We start from the raw sequence: 17,672 nt of genomic DNA on the forward strand, positions 1-17,672 counted from the left end.
AACCAGACATGACTCAGAAGCCACAGAGGGAACAATAAGTCCCACTCTATCTATAGTTAACCTGGTCCATGGCTGAGGCTCCTACGCATTATGATAATACAAATAATATTAGTCACAGAGCTATCACTTACTACAGGGTGTGTGATTTTTAAAAATCTCAAAGAAATATACAGAAAGATTAGAGTAAGAATGGAAAAATGCCTAGTAGACAATTGCTTACAAACCAAAGCCCTTCAAACCCCACATATTTTTAATAAAAATATTTTTTATTAACATGCACTACACTTAAAAGTAGTTTATGAGAAACATAAAACTTATGAAAACCAGTGTGGGGTGCACAAATCCCACTAACACAAATAGGCACTAATTTACCTCTACCACAGCCCTCATAAATTCTTCCACAGACTTAAAAGTCCATGCAAAGGAAGGGGTTTGGGGGTGGGGAGGGAAACAAGCACAAATAATTCCACTGTGAAGCACTTCCTGATTTTTCATCAACAGTTTACGCAGTAGCTTCAAAATGAATTATTCATGAGATTTTGTCCATTGCATTGAACTTGAACCAAGCTTTGATGAACACGGTGAATCCTTTCGGGAAAGTTCCAGCAGCATTTCTGCCGTTAGCTATTCTGTTTTGCCGGGGTCAGTATCCGAGCAGTCTTGGTGTCCTAGCAAAGACCACGATAAAACCTAATTTCTCTCCCTCTCTCAGTCATGCATCATGCTATTTATTCTGCATATATTAATGGCATAGATATGAAAGGCTTCCCTTTGGGTCCAAATTCTATAAGTGCTGAGTGCCCTCAGCTTCATTGACTTCACTGGGAATTGAGGATTCTTAGAGCCAGGCAGGAAGTGCTTAGAACCTGACAGAATCAGGTGCCAATGCAGGATCCCTAATTCTTATGTTTTCAACCTAATTATAGAACAAGGAGCAAGACACTCTGCTCATGCAAACTGGCATAATTTCATTGACTTCAGTGTAGCTATGCCCCTTTATATCAGCTAAGGATAAATCAAGTAAATACTTGATTAAGAAATGTAAAAGACTGAGATTCGTCCAGCAGGGACAGTGATGCGTTAGAAATAAACACTCCAATATCACAAACTGATTTGATCCGTAGTCCTTTTCAAGCGGATGACATTGAGGAACGAAAGGCATTCAATCACCAAATATTCTATTCCTTTAATATATTGTCACTGTCAATCAGTGGAAAGTGGTTATCTCAATGGGTTTGGCAGAGCCTTCAATAATTCATCCTTGACTAACATGTCAGGGCTTTAACAACTAGTTTTCAATAAACAAGTGAAAATGTACTTTAATTATTTTACATTTAAATACATTTTTCTTGACTGTATCTTAGGGAAATGTTTTTGTTTTTTCCCCAATGGTTATAGTCACTGGCAATTTATTTTTATAGCTCCCCTTACAGCCATCTCTCCTCCTTTTTAAGAGGAGTAGGTTGATGTTACTTCAGTACATATTTAAATAAACGATAAGAGACAGGAGAATGAGTGAATGTGCTGGATCTCTAACAAGGAGGGTTAGGAGAAGAAGAGAGACAGCTGCACATTTTACTTTGCTTCGTGGCACTTTGCTTCTTTGGGCTTGGGATAAATGAAGCCTGATTGTATTTTCAGGCCCTGCAGGGGGGAAAAAAAATATGTCCAAGTAGTGATACAATGCATTATTCTATTTGCACTCAGGGTTTGATCCTTCAAAGCACAGAGACATTCCCATTGACGTTGAAAGGCACTTAGTACTACTCAGAGTTAGTCCCTAAATGTTCCCACATCCCACTTTCAGAGGTATGTGGGGGATACACAGCAAAGTGACTCACTGCTCTCTCTGGCATTGCATTTATATAAGCTAGCATCATGGCTAAAGGCTGGGTGAGTTTGTTCCAAAGCACTGGCAGGGTTGGAAGAAAAGGATTGACCTAGAAAGGTTTGTGATTCATTTGCTAATAGTGGCAGAGTGACTCTTACTTCTTACTGTCAACTTTGAGCCTGTGGACAAAGTCTACTGGGAAGCCAACCCACTGGGAGTGAAATGTAGAGGGATGAGTTCTGGCCCCTAAGGACAGATGTCACAAGCGTGCAGCCTTCAGGAAGGGGAGTAATGCAGCTAGCATTGAAAGGGGTAGATGTTGTAAGAACAGAAAGCAGAGGCTCATTGACCTTGTTGTGGGATCTGAGTAATTCTCACTGCCTTAAACTCTCTCTCACCATACTCTTCTTACCTTTGTTTTTTCTTATCCCCCTCCAATGTCCTTCTGTTTTTATTATTCTCTCTTATTTGTGTCTTTTATATGTTCCAGCATCTATTCATCTACTTTTGTGCTCTCGATTATATAATTAATTCTCTTCCCACCTTGTTTTGTTCTCTTAATAAATCCTGCTCTCCCACTTCCTTGCATATCCCAATTCAGAGAGACAGTGTGCAAGCAAATGCAGAATACCCAATGGTTAGTGAGTTTACCTGGGATGAGGCAGACTGAGATGCAAGTCAAAGCTCCAGCTCTGACAGAATAGGGACTAAACCCTAGGTATTCTATATCCCAAGCAAGTGCCCTAACTATTGAGCTATTGACTATTCTCCAAGGCTTTTTCACCCATTTTTATCACCAGAAGAATTGGAAGGCTTTGGTTTCATTCCAATGAAGAATGAAAGCAACTTTTGAAACCTGCACAATTTTACATGAAACAGAATTGTTGTTTTCCATCTAGCCCCAATTTTGACCTCTCGTCTCATCCTCCTCCTCCAGAGATGAGGAAGAATATTGACTACACAGGGGATTGTTTAGATAGAGAATTTTATTTAGTTGCATAGAAAGTGACTGTAAATTTGCTTTTTAGCTATCCTGGGCACAGATAGATAGCAAAGAAGTCATGTTTCTGTTAAAGCAATTCAGCAAAGGGAATAAGCTCTAGGCTACTGTTATCCTGGTGCTCAGCTGGTTTAAGGCACCATAACTCCATTTAAGTCAATATGGCTATGTTGATTTACAGCAGTAAGCATTTTGAGTTAAAAATCTGCAGCTCCGGTTTATTGATTTTCAGACAGTTAAGGAAAGTTGCAGTCAAGATATTGTAGATTTTGGCCATTGGCATGAGCTAAGCATATTCCACTCAAGGGGTATCCAAATTCCATGGCAGCAACAAGAAGCCTTCAAAGAATCCAGGGATCTCATGGGGAAGTATGAAACATGATAAGTAGCCCTGGTAAAATGAAAGTATTTCACTGTGCACCAATCCACATAACCCAAGACTGAGATTCCACTCATAGTTCTTTTGTGCTGCACAGAGCAAACAAACTGTGTAAATGGGCTTGTCTATATTATAAAGCTTTATTGTGTTTGAACACAAATTGTTAAGCATCAAGTTAGATGACACAATATCAAGCATGACCTTGTAGGTCAGTGTAGGCCAGGAGGAAACACATGCAGCATCATGCCAGCTGATCATGATTAAAATCTGCTGTGATCAAAAACTTGGGGTAGGTGGGGGAAATGCAATGGATATTGATTAAAGTTTTCAAATTTAAATTTGTTTCCCCCCTTTTTACTTTACTTTCTGTAAATAGTCAAGTTAATGATCTTCACTAGTGTGAACACATGGGGAACATGAGCAGAAAATTGGGTTGCCCATAGTAGGGTGCAAACACCACAATCCCAATTGAACAATTCTTGGAATAGAGAGAAAAGGTGTGGGAGTTAATATCATTTATTGGACCAACTTCTGTGGGTGAGAGAGACAAGCTTTTGAGCCACACAAACTCTCTTTTTCTTCTGGTCTAGGAAAGGTACTCCAAGCATCACAGCTAAATGCAAAGTGGTACAGATTGTTTAGCATAAGTAGTTAGCACATATTCTAAGGGACCATTCAGGGTAGTGTGGGCCGTCAACACCTCTGCAGTCATAGGATAAAAAGAGGAGGTTAGTGGGTTACAGATAGTTGTAATAATCCAGAAATTTTGTGTCTCTGTTCAGTCCATGATTTTTAGTGTCTAGCAGAGTTATGAATTTAAGCTCTCAGGTTCATCTTTTGAATTTAAGCTCCCAGACTCATCCTCGCTTACAAACAGCCCCCCAGCGTGAAGCAAATACTCACCAGCAACTACACACCATGCCACAGAGACACTAACACAGGAACCAACCCCTGTAACAAACCTTGTTGCCTACTCTGTCCCCCTATCTACTCTAGTGACACCATCAGAGGACCCAACCACATCAGCCACACCATCCGGGGACCATTCACCTGAACATCTATTAATGTGATATATGCCAGCAGTGCCTCTCTGCCATATACATTGGCCAAACCAGACAGTCTCTACGTAAAAGAATAAATGGACACAAATCAGACATCAGGAATGGTAACATACAAAACCCAGTAGGTGAACACTTCAATCTCCCTGGACATTCTATAACAGACTTAAAAGTAGCCATCCTGCAACAAAAAAAAACTTCAAAAACAGACTTCAAAGAGAAACTGCAGAACTAAAATTCATTTAAAAATTTAACACCATTAATTTGGGCTTGAATAAGGACAGGGAGTAGCTGGCTCACTACTTTCCCTCTCTTAGTGTTGACACCTCCTCATCAATTATTGGGAGTGGACCACATCCAACCTGATTGAATTGGCCTTGTCAGCACTGGTTCTCCACTCGTAAGGTAACTCCCTTCTCTTCATGTGTCAGTATAATAATGCCTGCATCTGTAATTTTCACTCCATGCATCTGAAGACGTGGGATTTTTACTCACAAAAGCTTATGCCCAAATAATTTTGTTTGTCTTTAAGGTGCCACTGGACTCCTCGTTGTTTTTGTGGAAACAGAGTAACACGGCTACCCCTCTGATCTTTTGAAAGTGTTGTGCAGGTTTCCTTTGAGGATGAGAACTGATTGGTCAGATACAGAGTGATCAAATTCACCTTGCATTTAGCTATGATGCTCAGAGTACCTTTCCTAGACCTGAAGAAGAGCTCTGTGTGGGTTGAAGGCTTGTTTCCCTCACCAACAGAAGTTAGTCCAATAAAAGATATGACCTCACCAACCTTGTCTCTCTAATATCCTGGGACAGACACAGCTACAGCTACACGGCATACAATTCTGGGAATACTCTTTCACTGAATTACAGCTTCTGCCTATGTATATTTATATGGGAGGAGGCAGGCAAGCTGGTGACTTCGACATGAAATATTTTGAGCCGGCTCCTCAGCTGACATCAATCGGTGTCACTCCATTGGGATCTGACCCACGGTCAGGTATGTTGTGAGTAAACTGCAGCAAGGTGGCTTCCTGAGTCGGTGAGTGCTCCTCAGCTAAGCCCCTGCACAGTGCTTTGAAAGCACGTAGAACCTGTCAGTAGAACTGTGTGAGTCTGAAGACTTCCCTTGCTTCTCTTTACACAGGAAGAACAAAAAAAAAAAAAAAAAAAGCTTGCAGGTGTAGGGGGAATTTAATTAAAGTCAGTGGAGAAATTAAAAGTGGAAAAGGATAAGGACAGAGAAGTGAAAGGGAAAGCATAGGAGAGTCAATGAAAGCAGCAGAAAAAACAAACAAACAAACAAAACACACATTCTTTCCTAATTGTGCTTTGAAGGGTCTCTAATGAATTCCCCTCTTCATCCTAACTACAGCAGTGCCCTGAACTGCAGATGGCTTGGCTCAGCAGCAGGGATGTGTTAGAATGGAAAATGCAGCCCCCTGTGGCTGCCTCGCAGATGGTGAACAGCAAAGGGACTGACAGTGCCCAATCATTGTCATGTAGCCCTGTTTATTTCCTTATTTCGGAGTTTACTTGGGACCAGCAGAACAGAAATGTTTCCATATGGAGGCTTTTGTAGCTAGACTCCTTTAGTCAAAAGGCTTCCTTTCCTTAATAAGAACCAATTAGAAGTGAAAAGAAAATGGTAACAACATAGTCCCCATCTACAGTTGTGACTGGAAAACCTCTTTGAGTCAGTCTGCAGGTGAAAACCAGATATGCTCATGTAACCGCTGGTGACTTACATTCACATCCATCATGATTCAGCTGTCCTGAGTGTGTGTGACAGGTAGACCCTGAATCAGTGGAGCACGGGGATGAACCAAATCCCCAATTCCAAACCAGACCACTGTCACAGTAATTGGCTGATTTTCATTTTTCACTAGTGCCATACAGAAGCTCGACATTCAGCATTGTGAATCATAGACACAGCGTAAGGCACCATTCCTGTAAACATCTAGGCATGTAAGTAACTTTACACATGTGATTAGTCCTGTTGACTTCAAGTACCTAAGTGTGTGCAGGACTCTCCCCAGTGGCAGAGAGGAACACAGGATAATTATAGAAATTAGAGACTGAAAAGCTCTTCTAGTCACCTGATCCGTTCTCTTGACAGTATAGGACTGGTCTCTACAGTTCATTCTCCTGCATTCTGTTTAGCTCAGCTAAAAACGGTACCTGGGCTGGGACTTCCACCAACCTTGGGAGACTATTCCACAATCTAATCAACCTCACTCTTAGCAAATAGTTACAGATAGATACCCTACCTTCCTAGAAACGACAGGGAGTGAACCCCTTATAGATAGACTGAATGTGTATACATGTTCTTAGCTTTTATCTAAACATTTCATTCCATTCCTCCTAGCCAAATGCTCATGAGTGCTTCCACCAGTTCCTTCTCTTCCTTGATATTTACACACTTGAAATATGATAGACTGTCATCTCCAGTGTAGACACTGAGCCTGATTCTTGACTACATTACACCATTTTATCCATGTGTAAGTAACACAGTGAAGAATCATGGTATATTGTTTGTCCAAGCTATACAAATATTGGTCTTTTACTCATCTGGAATCATAATTCAAATTTTCTAGGCACTTTAATCATTTTTGTTGATCTTCTCTGAACTCTCTCCAATTCAGCAGCAGCTTTCAGGTATTGAAGGGACTGGGACTGCATACAGTTCTTATGACTTAATCATGTGCTTAAATGCTTCCTTGATTCAGGCCTTAGGTGGGCTAGTGATCAGTGGAAGGATGAAGCCTAGACATGGAGGAAAGGTGGCTCATCAATGGCTATAAGTGAAGATGGTCAGGGACACAGCCCTCTGCTCTGGATGTCCCTAAACCTCTGTGTAGTGGGGCAGTTACCCCACTGCGGTGGAAAAGGCTAGGCTGATTGGGGAGGCAGCCACAGCTGGGGCCATGCCCCAACCAGGCCACAACTGGCCCTGTTATAAGGGCTCAAGGAGGAGCTGTCTCACTCACTCTCTAGCTGTGGAAACAGAAGGACCTGGCTGCCTGGGAATAAGGTACTTGAAGCAGAGCAGTGCTGGGGAAGGGCAAGAGGTGCTGGGGAGCTCCAGCCTAGCAACTCCCCAGGCTGAGGCCTTGAGAAAGGCCTATGCGGGTACTGGGGCTGGAATGTGCAACTTGGGGTTAGGCAGAGGCAGCTGGTCCAACCCCCTTGCCGGTGATGAGTGGCCTTTACAGACTGCAGTTTGCCCCAGTGAGAGGGGGCTAGATGATAACTGGCAGTAGCCACTGAGACAAGGTGGGCTTAGAGGGTTGGAAGTTCCCCTAGGAGGGGAGACCCAGAGTTTGGGGGTACTGCTGGGGCAGAACCCTGAGGTAAAGGGCACTGGGGTCCGGGAGGGATATCGGGGCCTGAGGCAGGCGAGTCACCGGCCACCAGAAGGCGCTGTGGAGCTGGAGTTGAGCTAATTCCCAAGATGACCAGCAGGAGGCACCACACCAGCGAGTCTGCTCTTTCCTAATTCTGACTACCAGAAAGTGGGACTGGATGATGGGATGAATAACTTGACATAGCCCTGTTCTGTTCATTCCCTCTGAAGCATCGGGCACTGGCCGCTGTCAGAAAACAGGATACTGGGCTAGATGGACCATCTGTCTGACCTCGTATGGCCATTTTTATGTTATGGTCTTATGTACAGTGTTCTCAATAGTCAATTGGTATTTGACCTACAGAAATCATCCTATTAAACGTACACATGAGAACCACAATGGACTCCTCCTCCTCTAAAGCTACTGAAGGGCGTGAACAGCCACAGTAATGAAATATCTTTAACTCTCATCCCTGAGGCAAACAATTCTGTCCCTGATGTCTTGTCCAAATTCATAAAATAAATGAATGAGCCAGTGCTTCATCCTGCCAAGTGGATAACAAACATGTTGCCGTTCTTCAGGCAGAAAAGAGAGGGAACAATTATTTATTAATGTGTCTATTTATTAATCCATACATGGATGGCTCACATGTCATTCACTAGGAAAGAGGAGTTTGTACAGCAACAGCAGCACAAAAGTAAACTCCAAACCTGTTAGTTAAAACGGCTTCTGAAACAGAGACAAAGTCAGCCACCATTCATTACAATCTGCTAGAAGTGTATGCACTCAAAGGGCCACTGTTTTTCAAGCTAAGTCATGCTGGCTAGTACCCAAGTCCTCCAACTGTGTCTTTGAGATCATTGTGACCTACTTATTCTAGAAGGTAGTACTCAGTGAGAGTTCAGGTGACAGAATTTCACCCACACTTTTTAACCTCTAGAAGCCATTTGGAGCTACATTGTGGCTTTACTAAAAGTCTAAGTAAGGGGCAATGTGTAGTTGTGTTTAACCAGGAGCAGATCAGGAACAAGATTGTGTCTAAGGTCATGTCTGCTTTATGCCAGTATAGGACTACACCAGAAAAGCACTCTGAGTGTGGATGCAGAGTAAATTAGCAAAATTGCTTTTGCTGGTATATCTTATTCCAGCCCCACCCCAAGAGAAATAAACTTATCACAAGACTCACCATTCCAGAGCACCCCCTTGTAGCACAGTGTGGCATTGCAGCCGTTCTGCCTCAGTTTCCCCACCATGTTCTTTGGACTATTCCAGCCACAGATATGACTTGACCCTCCAGCCAAGCCACATTAGAAAATTCAACCCCTCCCCGGGTAACAGAGTCCCTTAGATAAAGTACAGCAAAAGCACAAAAGGAAAGAAATCTTTGACCTAGTCAGGTTCAGCATACAGCCCCCTTCCTTACAGGCAGGCCCAAGGTGCAATGGGCTGTCTCAGCACCCCCCAACAGGTACATGTTCTCTGGTCTGTTCAATCATCCAGTCCAGGCCCACCCTCCTACAAAGGGCTCTGGCTGGAACACTCCTCAGAGAGCTCCTAGCCCTCAATCAGGCTTCCCATGCCCAGGTAGGAGCAGTTTGTCTGCTCTCTTCCCCAGTCATCACTCAACTGCTGGGCTGTCCTCCTTTTAAGTCCAACTCCCAGCACAGGTGTTGAGGGACATAGCTAACTGAGCAGGACTGGCTGGCCCCAGATCACTTATTACATTCTTCCACCCCCCTTGCCCAGCCTGAGGGCAAGCTCTATAATCTAGAAGGTCCTCTCCTGTACTCTTCAGATCTGATTTATTTATGTCTTCTGCCTCAGGGCTGTGGTGGGTTCTGTGCTTGTAGATGCTTTAGCTCCCCCTCAAGCTTACTGACCATCGAAATTAGAAGGCTCCTCTCCCTTAGTGTCTTCTGGTGCTCGTTTATCAGTTGCCACCAGGTATACTGAGAGGGAGTGAGCCAGTGACTACAATCTTCTGCTTCTCCATTAGGGACCGTCTGGCATCCCACTGCACATCATGTGGCCTCAAGCTTCTGCTCCCTGGCCTTTATCTCTGCCAGGGGCTCACACAGTTCTGTCACTAGACTACACATTACTCCCTCTTGGAGCTGTGGGGCCTCTTCTGGGGTTGTCAGAATGTCTTTAAACTGTTCAGTACACAAGACCTGGTCTCTAAACCCAGCCTTCTCCGGCTTCCCATTAGTTAAAGAACCCAGCTCTTGCTTTCCAGTTATCAATACCCTCTCTGCTTTTACAAGGGAAGCTCACCTTTGAGCCCCTATTTTACAGCACTCATTGCTGCCTGGAGCATAGCCAGTTCCGGCACCTGCAAGCATTTTGTCATCTGAATTTGAGAGCTGCTCTGTTGGGCAAAGACCTCTGCTCCATGATCATCAGCCACAGAAACCCTCTCCTCTATCTCATCCAGCCCCTCATAGATTAATCTGTGCAGTAGCGTAGGGAGGGGCTACTGTTATCCCTGGTATGTCTGTTGCATACACCATCTCTGCAGGTGGGTTGGTTTCTGGATCCAATGCCTCTCTCATATCCCTGGGATGGGAGAGAGCTCCTCTCCCATCCTCCTCTTAAGTCCAAGCATCCAGCAATGCCGTAGCAAGGCAGGGCTAATTGTACAGGGCTGACCCTCCAGGCCTTTAAATGGGGCAGGCTGCCTTGTTACAAAATATATTGATAAAAGTGTAATGTTGCAATTATAGCTGCGTCTGCACTACGGGCTTTTGACTGGTTAGCTGTGTTGGCCAGGGATCTCTCCTCTTCACAACCCTGACTGACATAACTATTCCAGCAGACGTTTGGAGCATAGACATGGCCTAGGAGTAACAATCTGGTCCCTGTCTCTCCTCTTGTATCTGTGGGCAAGTAATGTGAGTAAACCCAGGGTCAGGTACAGATTATTTCTTCCACTGTGCTGGCTGAGCCAAGCAGGCTGGCACATTGTGGGCAGAGTCAAGGCTTTGCTCACATATGTGGGGGAGAGGAAACAGCAGCCTCTTAAAAGTTGTGCTCTCCCCTATGCTGCACCCCATGATAAATAGCCTGGCATAGGATTAAAAATTACACACCTGCAAGGGTCACAACCACACCTTTTGTGTTTTTTACTTCTGCAGCTACTTTCAAAGGCATCCCCTCTCCCATCCTCACCCCCACTTTGTACTATAACCAAACGGATTTATTGAAATTATTTAAGGAGTCGTTTAGACATATAACTAGTGACATGCCATTCCCATCAGGTTGAGCAGAGCTCACATTTGTTGACACCACAGGCCAGTCTGTTTTCCTAGACCTTCTCTTAAAAGGGTAGTTTGAAGGTGGGTTAGAAAAGAAGGAAGGAGAAGAATTTTATGGTGGAGGCAAGTTTTACTGATTGATCTGAAACAATCCTGTATGTGTTCTTATTATTCCGTTTCAGTAGCATCCACAGAGTGCTCATCACTCTCCACTCAGAGAAATCAATCCCTTCCTTGAGCAGCTGTGATCTATTGTGTAATACCACACAAAAGTCCAGTCCTGCACTGTGATATGTAGAGGGTGAGTGCTGCCCCTGTATTGATCACAAGGCAGGTTTAAGACCTAATACTCTGCAAAATGTAGTACTGTGTGGTGTACATTGCATAGTGGATATGTTTTGTGCCACACCAATCTAGTAAATCTAAATTCACTGAGTTATAGCAGAGGTGAACTGTGCCCAATTTGTTTGAAGTGCAGATATGAACTTTGAAACTGTTACTGGAGTTACTGGACCAGGTTGTCTGATTCCTCAAGTTTATGCTCAGAGATTTGTTTCTCTTCTTGGCCCTGGTAGAACCCTGGGGAGTGCTCTAACTTGTACCACTTTGCAATAGTCCCCAAGGGACAATCCAGCAGTTGTGCTTAGCCAGAGCCCACAATGCTACAGCCAACTTCCTAACATATATCCTGTGGTGTACCTGTAAGGCAGATGGTGTACGGGCTCATTATAATGTCACTACATTTCCTGAGGACCCCCCACCACTGAAGAAATCCCCCGGGAAAAGCAAGCTCTACTCCTTTGCACTACCTGGAGGGGGAGCAGAGCAGGACAGAGAAACTGCCCCACTAAAAGACTGTTTATAAACTCAAGTGGTATGAGTTTGTGGTTTCAGTCCAGTTCCTAGAGCATACATTTTCACCTCCCAAAAACCCAGGCTGGTCCTGATTCTGGAAAAATATCCTGAAATCAATGGACTATTCACCTGCTTAAATGTTTGCAGGACTGGGGCATTTGTTCAGCTGTCGGCATCAGAGAGCGCGAACAGAATGAATGGACCGTGGAACAGTTAAATACTGCTGACTAGATCAGGTCAGGAAAGGCATTTTTCTTTGTGTGTGCATGCAAAAAAAAATTCCTCATAATTTCTCTGGTTTTTAGTTGAACACCTGACAATCAAAAATTGTGTGGGTTTTCTTGCAGAAAATATTTGGGTTTTGGGGTTGCTAGTCCCATGAACATTTATGTAGTCAGATTTTCATTTTTCCAATGACAACCTGAACACTTCTCAAGCATGCTCATTTCTTGTGAGAGAAAAAAAAAAGCCATTTTCCATTCTAAAAAAACTCTTTCAATGCAAAGTTTTTGAAAAGCTCTACTTCTGACCCAAGACATGATCCCTTTAGCTCAGGTGAGGGGGCAACTCCAGTATGTTCCAATCCAGCACCTTTTACCACCAATAGATTGGCTATGTCTAAATGGTATTATGAGTAACATAGCCGATCATGTTCATTCAGCAGGTCTGACTTCTTTCAGGAGATAGACAAAACTGACCAGATTGAAGCATCCTTTAGGAAATAACATCCCTTGTGAGGCAGAGTTATTTTATTCAAATGTTAGGATAGCTCAACTTGTTTGTTCTTTATGCTATGCTTAGCAATAATTACCTGAGAGGCTTATACAAATGTTTCACAGAGTGTGTTATAATTAATTATTATTGGTGTTGCTAAAATTAAGCTGGAAATGAATAGCCTGCAGAATTCAGAGGCTGTTCTGTTTATCTTTTGTGTATTACTGAATAAAATAGGTGATTAAACCAAGCTGGTTAGACTGTGTTGCTTAGCTGGGGTCTATCCTGGAACTAGATTCACCAACCAAGCCCAGAGCTATGAATAATATTTATAAACAAACCCAGTCTCTCTCTCTCTCTCTCTCTCTCTAGTCTCTCTCTCTATCTCTCTCTCTCTCACATACACACACTTTGTCAAAAGACTAACTAAGGTTTGTGAATCTTACAAGCCAACACAGGATAAGTTTGGAGATGGGATTTTAGTACAGATCATTATAAAACAGGGGCCAATGCAAAATCTGCTTTCAGGTCCAAATGGCCTCAAAGGCAGCAGGGTTTCAAAGTGCAGATTTTGGGTCCATCTTGAATCAAAGCAGTGAATGATGAATGGCTTTACTTAGTCTCAGCCCCAAACTGCTTGAAATAACATTTTAGTATTTCTCTAGAACTCAGAAAGGGATCTCTTTTTTCAAAATATAATATACAGCGGTCAGTTTACTTTTGAAGGACAGAACACTGTTACTTCCTCATTAACTATAGTGAAACTACTTGCCCAGTTATAATATGCCTGTGTAGCTTTATTTCTGTACCTTAATTGAAATAAACCCATAAGACTAAATTGGCTTCTCCCTGCCCCAGAGTAAAATCGATGTAATTATTGTTTGTTGAATGAAATTGCAAATTTGGGGACCTTAAATTCAGAATCCTTAAAATCTTTTGAAGTTAATACATCACTATTCTTAACTAGCGATGAGCTAAGAGGTGATGTTCAGATCTGATTTTAGTTGGGATTTAGGATAGGATTCGAGATTTGGGTTCTGAAAATAGGGTTTAACTTTGGGTGCCCCACCATTAAGATCTCATTAGCTCTTCCTGTAAGATTTCTGCTACACTGAATGGGATAAGTGTTGTGAGATTGGCTCTTCTAAGATATCTGCCATTTTAGCCCACAATCTTGCAAGAAAAACAGTTCACTACTATCCAGTCAGAACCAGAAACTAGGCTTCTGCTAGTTTTGCATTCCAGTCTGTAACTAAAACTACAGTGACAGGTTTTTATCTTGAGATTCAAATCCCAAAGCTGACTCCACCTAAAGATTGAAAACGTTCAGGTTTGGGGTTCCAGCCATGTTTCATCTCTCCCTGGACCAGGATTTTCAGCAGAAATCTGTCAGCCCCATTGGTAACAGCTCAATTTTCAGTTGACTTCTGCCCTTATTTTTCCATTGGCTTTTCAATCATAGAATCATAGAAATTATAGAAGATTAGGGTTGGAAGAGAATTTAGGAGGTCATCTAGTCCAACCCCCTGCTCAAAGCAGGACCAACCCCAACTAAATCAACTTTTGTTGCCATCTTCATGGGAATGTGTATATACATTATGATTTTGGATTTGATATAAATGGGTTCACAACATCCAGATTTCACTTTCAGTTTCAGAACAGGAACAAACTTCAGTATATTTCACCTGTTATTTTCCCCATCCAAAATGACGATTAACAGAAAATCTCACATGATTTCTGTACAAGCCATAAATCATTCCAGGTTAATTCAAAACTGCACCTAGGTTTGATCAAAACCTTTTGCCAACCTGGAGCAAGTTAGCTGTTCTGTTCATTCCCTCTGGGGCACCTGGCATTGGCCTCTGTTGGAAGACAGGATACTGGATTAGATGGATCTTTTGGTCTGATCCAGTATGGCTGTTTATGTTCTTATGATCCCAAAGCAGGTGATTCTTTTGCATAACGATTGGTATTTTATTGCTGATATTTTCCCTAGTACTTGTAAAGTTGAGCCACATTCTTCTTCCATTTATACCAATGATATTAATGTGGTGGTAAATGAAAGCAGAACTGAGCACTAGTCTAGTAAAGAAGCACCTTAGTGATAAATAAAACCCCTACATTTGATTGTTGAGTTTATCGTGTTTAAGATATGCAACCAAAAGTCTTGGCTTTGCAAACCTAGGTGGGGCATCTTAAGACCCCTTTGAAGCCATTTTTCTTATTATATTTCTGCCCTCCTCCTTACAAATCCATACAAAGCCAGAAGTGCAGATGCTTAAAAGAAGAGAAAAACTTATCTGCAGAGCTTTTTTATATAATTGATTTCATAATACACCAGTGACACCAAATGAATAAGTTCCTGTGTAGTTTCCAGGCCAGGAATGACTGTGAGGAAGTAGAGGTTACCTAGCTGCCAATATCTGTGTTGTATGTACGGATGAGTAACTTGAAGTCTTTAAATCATGGTTTGAGGACTTCAATAACTCAGCCAGAGATTACGGGTCTATTACAGAAATAGGTGGGTGTGGTTCTGTGGCCTGAAATGTGCAGGAAGTCAGACTAAATGATCATAATTGCCCCTTCTGACCTTAGAGTCTATGAGTTATTTTGCATAAGATAAGGAATTGCCTGAACTTTACCTTTACTTCAAAATTCAACAAAATCTATGTCTTTCAATGTCAATAAATGTTCATATGGGGACAGATTGTGAACTCCATCATCATGTTGAACAATAACTGACAACATGAGTAGTCCCACGGAATTCAGTGAGGCTGTTTAATGCATTACTCAGTTTGAGTATGGGGCTTGCAATATAACTCTTAATTTTCATAGAATCATAGAGGATTATGGTTGGAAGAGATCTCAGGTGGTCTTGTCGTCCAACCCCCTGCTCAAAACAGGACCAACCACAACCAAATCATCCTAGCCAGGGTTGTGGCAAGCTGGGCCTTAAAAATCTCTAAGGATGGAGATTCCACCAGCTCCCTAGGTAACCCATCCCAGTGCTTCACCACCCTCCTAGTGAAACAGTGTTTTCTAAAAAGAAAAGGAGTACTTGTGGCACCTTAGAGACTAACCAATTTATTTGAGCATAAGCTTTCGTGAGCTACAGCTCACTTCATTGGATCCTAGACCTTGCCCACTGCAACTTGAGACCATTGCTCCTTGTTCTAATCCCCCCGCCCCGCTCCACACACTCCATCTGCTTTGCTTGCTTCCAACCAGGGCTGGATCAGGAAATTAGAAGATCAAAAATATTAGAAGAAGTCTTGTTTAAATGAAGCCATCAATTTAATTTCCAAACCAAGAAGATTTGGATTAGTTGGAATAAGCTTCATGTAGGCATCATGATGTTTCAAATACTAGAAATTATTAACTTGTTGAAGTTTCCTTAATTTGTATCTGAGATTCATCTCCCACAATCCAATTCCATTATGAATATTGCAGCATGTATATCTTTACTTTGAAATGTCACAGCGGTTGGGGAACTGCTCTTTTAAAATAAATGGTGCTTGCATAGACAAGGTGGACAAAATTGCTGCCACCTTTGGGATACTCTCAGCAAAAACAAGCATGGCTTTGTTGAAAGTTACAAAGGAAAGATATTTCACAGAGATCCTGCTTGCTGCAGAAAAGTGAGTTGGGAAATACATGCAGTAAACTAACATAAGAAGCCCAATTGTTCATGTTTTATGTAGCGAACAGCAATTGTTTCTCAATATACCACTGCAAAAATTGTCACTGGCTTGGTTAGATTAATATTGAGGGGGTATAGTCCTCTTAGATGAAGGATGCAACCCTAAAACTAAAACCAAATGGAACACTGGCTATAGCATATGGATATAGAGAATGATGTCCTCACTACTTAAAATATAACTATCTACATCTAGTCTTACCAGGTAGGTCGCAAACAGTGTTTGGCTTGTCTGCAATATCAGTAGTTTAGTTTTACAGCTTGCTTATTCTGTCTGCCCTCCGACTTGCATGGAGGCTAGTCTGTGAAATACTGTATCCCAGTTGTATAGTCATTTCCCGCAGATTTAATTATATACTTGTTGTGCTGGGTTAAATATGCTGGCTACCAGGCAGACACTGCATGCTCAGCAAAGTCTTTTCTTTGCTTTTTTTAAAGATCAGGGAACGTTAGTGTCAGTGACAATAAATCAAAAGGTGATAATATCTGAGAAAAAGAAAACCTCGTCCGGAGAAAAAATCATAGCTCCTCTGAAGAGATGCCACCGCAGACAATATCATGTCTTGCCAGCACTGGACAGCGATATTCAAATATGCTGGGTATCAGCCTTCTGACCTGGAGAGACACTCAGATATGCATCCTATAACTTTCCAGACAGGAGGTGCGAGTACCACCAGCAGAGCCATAATGTCACACAGTAAAGAAGTAACTTAGAAGCTGTGTCATCCTCCTCACTTTCCACTGCAGACCTGACTTGGCAGTCGGTTTTGCAAGTGGTCTCTCCCACGTGCCTCTATGAAGGATGATTTACAGGCCCACAAGTTATACCTACACTGTCCAACATGCCGGTACCCCTTAAAAAGTGCCACAGTGGCATTGTCACAGGCAGAACGGAACAGTAAGCTAACAGCAGCAGGCTGACTGGACCCCAATGTCTGTAAAGGAAAGAGAAGGCTGGCTAAGGAAAAAAAAAAGGATTACAACATTTTTCTCTGCAACAAAATTAAGCTGACTCATGCCCCCAGTCGTTAATTTCAATATTTTTTAATCCAAACCATCTTCAACTGAACTGTGGGTGGGGAACAAGCCCCTTATCAAGCCATTCTTGTTCTCAGAAGTTTACACTCTGATCCACCCCTTGCTGTTAATTAAAAACTTACCGCTTTTGCCAACTCCCCCTGCTCCCAGCATCACCACCTTGTACTCCCGGGAGCCTGCTGAAGAATTGCTGGAGGAGCTGATCATTTCATTTTCTAGCTCCATCTTGCACAAGGGACCAGAGGAGAGTGAGAAGGAGGAAAAAGCAACTGACAAGTGCTTGCTCTGATCTTAAACAACTATAAAAGCAGCATAAATAAAAAAAAAGAAAGGTATGATACAAGAGGTATGATTTATCAGCCTCACACTCACGGCTGTTCCTGCGGTAGCTGGAGAAGGTCTCATAGCAACCACTTTAACAGCTTCCAATAAAAATCTCTCTCTGCCCCCTCCCATCTCTGTATCATTCTCTCTATGTGTCTCTTCCTGGACAGAAGCAGTT

At 42.5% G+C, this 17,672-nt stretch overlaps 1 protein-coding gene across 2 annotated transcripts in view; it reads right to left on the minus strand.

The window, feature by feature from the left end:
• Nucleotides 1–17,448, minus strand: part of RIT2 (Ras like without CAAX 2) — a 273,033-nt gene extending 255,585 nt beyond the window's left edge. For both annotated transcript variants that reach the window (XM_084627652.1, XM_084627651.1), the window contains exon 1: nucleotides 17,293–17,448. In XM_084627652.1, the coding sequence (XP_084483778.1) occupies nucleotides 17,293–17,395 (103 nt within the window). In that variant the 5' untranslated portion in view covers nucleotides 17,396–17,448. The remainder of the gene's footprint in view (nucleotides 1–17,292) is intronic.
• Nucleotides 17,449–17,672: the final 224 nt, after the last annotated feature.

Source organism: Lepidochelys olivacea, assembly GCF_965140295.1.
Source record: "Lepidochelys olivacea isolate rLepOli2 genome assembly, chromosome: 5".
NCBI lineage: Eukaryota > Metazoa > Chordata > Testudines > Cheloniidae > Lepidochelys > Lepidochelys olivacea.